The sequence below is a fragment of the Oncorhynchus masou genome, chromosome 25, assembly GCF_036934945.1.
Source record: "Oncorhynchus masou masou isolate Uvic2021 chromosome 25, UVic_Omas_1.1, whole genome shotgun sequence".
Lineage (NCBI taxonomy): Eukaryota > Metazoa > Chordata > Actinopteri > Salmoniformes > Salmonidae > Oncorhynchus > Oncorhynchus masou.
Window position 1 is genome coordinate 3,360,127 of NC_088236.1, and position 6,728 is coordinate 3,366,854.

Here is a 6,728-nt window from a genome sequence, read left to right on the forward strand (position 1 = left end):
TTTATTGAATGACACATTTTCTAAGTGTCATGTAGGTCGGTGACTCATCACAGTTGTCCTTTAGGATTGCACGTTCAGCAAGTCACGAGCAGAGGGAGTTCCCTTTGAATCCATTTACCATTTGCTGTGTTTGGAGTGATCATAAAATTGATCATAACTTCAGAATTTGCAGAGAGCCCACTCTGGGAATGTGATGTACCTGTAAAGTATATCGTTCCAAACAACATGTCTTAAAATGAACAAAATCAAATAAGGTAGTTTGAGACATTCATATTCATATTGATGTTTAATAAATTCATGTAGAAATTAGTATTTCAGAATCCTAGCCATTCTCCACATGTTAGAGCTATAAGGAGTATAATTAACTTTTATTTAACTCGGCATGTCAGTTAAGAACAAATTCTTATTTACAATGATGGCCTACACCGGCCAAGCCCTGGTCGACGCTGGGCCCATTGTGCTCCGCCCTATGGGACTCCCAATCACGACCGGTGGTGATACAGCCTGGATGTGGTCTGTACCATGTACAGTTCACAGATCACAAGGTATTATGACTCCCAAGATGTTGTCTGTATCATGTACGGTTCACAGATCATAACGTCTCCTCCGTCCCTCCAGGTGTTCTGTTTGCCAGGAAGCCCTCCCTCCCTACGATGCTGGGTGGTCACCGGGTCCAGAACCAGCATGACACCTTCTCTCAGGGAAAGACCAGTCCGGGGATGAACTCCTCCTCCATACAGATCCAACCGTCCTGCTCCTCTTCCTCCTCCTCATCCTCGGTCCACGGACATGGAAACTCCTCCCCCTGAGCTGAGTCCCACCCACAGCTCCACCCCCTAACCCCCGCCCCCATCATTCCCCAAAGACAACAAGCGGTCTGAGATACCAGAAGAAAATTCTTCTATTGTTTTTGAAGTTGGTTTTTCCCTTCCTCCTCCTCCTCCTCTTCCTCCTCCTCTTCCTCTTTCTCCTCCCTTTTCTCAAACTCCCTTATTCAAGTTGAAAGAATGAAAATCAAAAGTTTTATTTACTGAGAAAATACTTCTGTAGAAAAATAAAATTCTCTCTCGCTCTATTCTCTTTCCTTCCTCTGAACTCTGACCTCTGAACTCTGACCTCTGAACTCTGACCTCTGAATGGTATGTAGAGGACCTCTGAACCCTGTGTGTATTCAGATACATTCTGCTGTGTTTCCTGGGAACAGCTGCTCAGTTTGGAGCAGTGTAAACATATAGGTAAAGATATATGTGGTGACACATCATTAGACGCAAGGAACTGTGGGACAAAGACACTGAGAGACTGAGACATGTTGGCTCTCTGTCTGTCTGTCTGTCTGTCTGTCTGTCTGTCTGTCTGTCTGTCTGTCTGTCTGTCTGTCTGTCCGTCCGTCCGTCCGTCCGTCCGTCCGTCCGTCCGTCCGTCCGTCCGTCCGTCCGTCCGTCCGTCCGTCCGTCCGTCCGTCCGTCTGTCTGTCTGTCTGCAGCTCCTCCAACAGAAGAGAGGATTCTTGACCTCATACCCGAAGAGAGAAATGCTTGTTAACCTGTAGCAGGGTTGGGGTCAATTCCATTTTAAAATCGTCAATTCAGAAAATAAACCAAAATTCTAATTCCACATTTTCCTAATTGAAAAGCATTAAAGAGAATTAGCATTCAGTGTACTTCCTGAGTTTGCTGGAATAGAAATGGAATTGACCCCAACCCTGATCTGAAGTATGGCTTGTTTGAAACCTCTGCTCGGCATGGGGAGGCCATTTCATTGTCACTGAAAATCTTTAGTTTTCTTCTTGTTTTTGATCACAAACCAGAGAAGATTGCTACTTTAAGCTAATAACCAAAGAAAAACAAGAATAACCAATGAAAAGAAAGTAAAGAATAAAAACTATAACATGCACAGACAGCACAGATACAACAGTGGAACCAAATGACCAAACTAAAAATATACTGTATATCACAAGCACATCCTGACAAAGCACATCTCACCGAATCAGGGAAACGTAATTCCTTCCTTCTTTTAGAGAGGAACATATCATGTTATCTATCTATCTATTATCGATCTATCTATTATCTATCTATTGAAGCTGGTTCCGCTCTGATCAATCGATGCCACTAGCTATATCAGCACATTGTTTAATGCTGTGGGACAACAGCTCGAGCGTCAAGACATGCCTTCGTCAGTAAAGGGGTAAACCAAATAGCCTAGTAACCTAGTAACCTAGTAACCTAGGAGATTGCACGATGGCTCTGATTACATATGACGTTGCGACACATTCGACATTGATTTACACTTAGTAAGAATAATTTATTACCAGCAACGTTTTCTGGTGAAGGCGTCACCTTTGCAATCAGACGGAAACATACCTGCTGGTAGGACTATCCCCTGGTGGGTGGTTCTAGTTAAATAGAGTCCTGGGATCCCAATCTGTAGACCAGTTCAACATATTACTCCGCAGAAGGAGATATGTGGATTAAACACATAATGTAGAACAGCAGAACGAGGCTATAGGTGTTGGAGCACTGATCTAATCATCAATCACACAGTGGCTTTATCTAGTGACTTGCACCCTGTCTTTCTTTTGAAGTGCACTTGTGTCTGACATTGTAGAGTTTCTCCATACTCACTATTTCACTCTCTTTGTCTCTCTCTCTCTCTCTCTCTCTCTCTCTCTCTCTCTCCCTCTCTTTGTCCCTCCCTCTCTCTCTCCCTCTCTTTGTCCCCCGCTCTCTCTCTCCCTCTCTTTGTCCCTCCCTCCCTCTCTCTCTCCCTCTCTCTGTCCCTCTCTCTCCCTCTCTCTCTTTGTCCCTCTCTCTCTCCCTCCCTCTCTTTGTCCCTCTCTCTCTCTCCCTCTCTTTGTCCCTCTCTCTCTCCCTCCCTCTCTTTGTCCCTCTCTCTCTCCCCCTCCCTCTCTTTGTCCCTCTATCTCTCTCTCTCCCTCTTTGTCCCTCCCTCCCTCCCTCCCTCCTTCTCTCTCTCCCCCTTTGTCCCTCCCTCCCTCTCTCTCTCCCTCTCTTTGTCCCCCGCTCTCTCTCTCCCTCTCTTTGTCCCTCCCTCCCTCTCTCTCTCCCTCTCTCTGTCCCTCTCTCTCCCTCTCTCTCTTTGTCCCTCTCTCTCCCTCCCTCTCTTTGTCCCTCTCTCTCTCTCCCTCTCTTTGTCCCTCTCTCTCTCCCTCCCTCTCTTTGTCCCTCTCTCTCTCCCTCCCTCTCTTTGTCCCTCTATCTCTCTCTCTCCCTCTTTGTCCCTCCCTCCCTCCTTCTCTCTCTCCCCCTTTGTCCCTCCCTCCCTCCCTCCCTCCCTCCCTCCCTCCCTCCCTCCCTCCCTCCCTCCCTCCCTCCCTCCCTCCCTCCCTCCCTCCCTCCCTCCCTCCCTCCCTCCCTCTGTCCCTTCCTCTCTCTCTCTCTGTCCCTCCCTCCCTCCCTCCCTTCCCCCTCTCTCTCTCTCTCTCTGCTTCGCGTCATAAGATACTGTATTTTTTATTGTGAAGGGAAATGGGAAACAGTATTTTTTATTAAGTCTGTTAAACGTATAATTTCAAATTGTATTTTAATTTTTTATTTTTTATGTTTAGATCTGGGTCTGTAACCTTGCATTCATCTATACCACTTTATATTTTGAAACCCTTTTTAAGAGTACTTTCTAACACAGACAGACAGATACCTCTTTACCTCTATATATATATATATATATATATATATATATATATATATATATATATATATACAGAGTGGATTCAAAATATACCTCACATATTTAATTTCTATTGATTTTATTGTAAAGCCACTTGAAAATGTGTTTTTTATTTCAACAGATCACTGGATATTTCATATGTTGTATAGTTATACCAAAGAAGGGAATATTGTATGATCACACATCTATCTACCTCATTTGTTATAGACTGTGCCAACCAAACATGAACATGAACACAATCTTAATCGCCAGTTTCTACGTTTAGCCTTTTTTTTTTTTACACACACATTGTGTTTGAACACAAAATGTATTACAACAGAACACACGCACCTGGGAGCCTTTAGGTCGTGAAGGAAGCAACCTCTTCACAATGCTGGTCGGTTTTTTGTTTTTGTTTCGTGGGAAATGCCAGATTATTTAATGTACACAATATAGTACAGCTCTTGTCTGTTATTGTGTTGATAAAGAGGGTAAAGAATTTGTAATATATCTTGTAACTTAATGTCATATAAAAGGTAACAATGCTCAACTGTAATGGTAAAAAAAAGTAGGGAGCCCTGCAAACGGCAGCCGCTGAAATGAATAGAGTTTTCAGGTGTTAGTTCTGGTTATTGAAGGTGGTTGTATTCTGTTATTAATTCCAGTGTTTAACTTGAAAAAAAAACCCGAGTTCATCAGGAAATCAGGCCTTGATGTGGATGTTGTAAAGGTGTTCTGATATACAGTATAAGGCTACGTTTCAATGTTTATACTAGAATACCACTTAGAATGTTGGAACCATAGATCCCGTTGCTACATTCTTCAGCAGTATGATAGTGTGGGCATTGGGGTTGGACTTAAAAAGAGCAGAATAGTCTGTCATAACTATGTCCCTTCCTGTGGAGGCATTATCTATCCAGTGCTTTGATGCAGTCTGCCACTTCAAAACCATCCAGTCGGCCTCTTTCAGGGTGGCTGTTATTTTCTATTTTATTTTTTACATTTAATTGATGTTTTTTTTGTTCATTGTTATTGTTATTTTATAATCTCCTACACTGGAGGGTGCATACAAGAAAAATTACAACTTAAATTCATGTCGGTCCTTCACTATTTAATTTAAATCCATGTTGTGTGATTGCACTTCTTGTATAAATATAAAACATCTCAGCTTTGGAGGCGATACAATTCAAAACAGTTAACCAATCATTGAGCAGCTTTGCTGATGGTGAAACAAGACCACAGTACAATCATGTAAATCTTGTAACCAAAGAAATGTTTTTTTTAAAACAGCGAGAGATTAACTTCTTTAAAGGAAAAGACACCCAATCACAGAGAAGAAAGTTTGAACAACAAAAAATGAAACAACACCATTGGCTGAGCTGTAAGTAACTCTGGGTAAAAGAGCTTCTGCTAAATGACTCACTTGTAAAATGGACGAATAAGAACGAAAACGATTCTCACTTATGTACTTATTACTTAAATAACATGTTGTTTACTTAGTATTTTAGCTATGCTGGTAGATTGTAGATCATATAATGGCTTTATTTACTGTGTATGAAACGGTCCTCATTTCCTTCCTTCGGTCCATTTTGGACGTGTCCAGTGTGTTATGGGAACGCTCAGGGGCTACAAACATGCATTCGACAGGTGAAAGAGATGTTTTGTTTTGCCATTTGCTTGTAGCATATTTAGAAATAAAAATACAGCTTTTAACTTCATTCAATTGTCTTTATTCTTCATTTTTAACATGTGTTATTTGTTCTGAATGTTTCAGAGACAAAATACAAAAAGGGAATAAAGATTTAGTTTTAGATTTTACACTTTATACAAAGTTAACAAATAAATCAAAATAAGCCATTATAAATAGTTATAAATATTATAACATTTCATGAATTCTTATTGAATTATGTTTTACTTTTAATGGTTATTCTTACATATGTTTACAATTAATGAAATATGCATTTGTTACTTGGTACCCGGTATTTATTTATAAATAACATGTTGACGTTTATTGGTGATAGTTATTATACAGTGTACCTTACAAATGAAATCAATGACACAGTAGTTCCTGTGTTACGAGGTCAGGATATGTCCACCGCCAGGCTGTGAGTTGTCTGTCTCAGTAGGTCAAATACAGGATATGTCCACCGCCAGGCTGTTAGTTGTCTGTCTCAGTAGGTCAAATACAGGACATGTCCACCGCCAGGCTGTGAGTTGTCTGTCTCAGTAGGTCAAATACAGGATATGTCCACCGCCAGGCTGTGAGTTGTCTGTCTCAGTAGGTCAAATACAGGATATGTCCACCGCCAGGCTGTGAGTTGTCTGTCTCAGTAGGTCAAATACAGGATATGTCCACCGTCAGGCTGTGAGTTGTCTGTCTCAGTAGGTCAAATACAGGATATGTCCACCGTCAGGCTGTGAGTTGTCTGTCTCAGTAGGTCAAATAGAGGATATGTCCCCTGTCAGGCTGTTAGTTGTCTGTCTCAGTAGGTCAAATACAGGATATGTCCCCTGTCAGGCTGTTAGTTGTCTGTCTCAGTAGGTCAAATACAGGATATGTCCACCGTCAGGCTGTGAGTTGTCTGTCTCAGTAGGTCAAATAGAGGATATGTCCCCTGTCAGGCTGTTAGTTGTCTGTCTCAGTAGGTCAAATACAGGATATGTCCACCGCCAGGCTGTTAGTTGTCTGTCTCAGTAGGTCAAATACAGGATATGTCCACCGCCAGGCTGTGAGTTGTCTGTCTCAGTAGGTCAAATAGAGGATATGTCCCCTGTCAGGCTGTGAGTTGTCTGTCTCAGTAGGTCAAATACAGGATATGTCCACCGCCAGGCTGTTAGTTGTCTGTCTCAGTAGGTCAAATACAGGATATGTCCACCGCCAGGCTGTGAGTTGTCTGTCTCAGTAGGTCAAATACAGGATATGTCCACCGCCAGGCTGTGAGTTGTCTGTCTCAGTAGGTCAAATACAGGATATGTCCACCGTCAGGCTGTGAGTTGTCTGTCTCAGTAGGTCAAATACAGGATATGTCCACCGCCAGGCTGTGAGTTGTCTGTCTCAGTAGGTC

At 42.3% G+C, this 6,728-nt stretch overlaps 1 protein-coding gene across 2 annotated transcripts in view; it reads left to right on the forward strand.

Moving 5' to 3' along the window:
- Positions 1 to 2,863, forward strand: part of LOC135513691 (AT-rich interactive domain-containing protein 3A-like) — a 315,893-nt gene extending 313,030 nt beyond the window's left edge. For both annotated transcript variants that reach the window (XM_064936555.1, XM_064936557.1), the window contains one exon: positions 619 to 2,863. In XM_064936555.1, the coding sequence (XP_064792627.1) occupies positions 619 to 809 (191 nt within the window). In that variant the 3' untranslated portion in view covers positions 810 to 2,863. The remainder of the gene's footprint in view (positions 1 to 618) is intronic.
- The last annotated feature ends 3,865 nt before the right edge of the window (positions 2,864 to 6,728 follow it).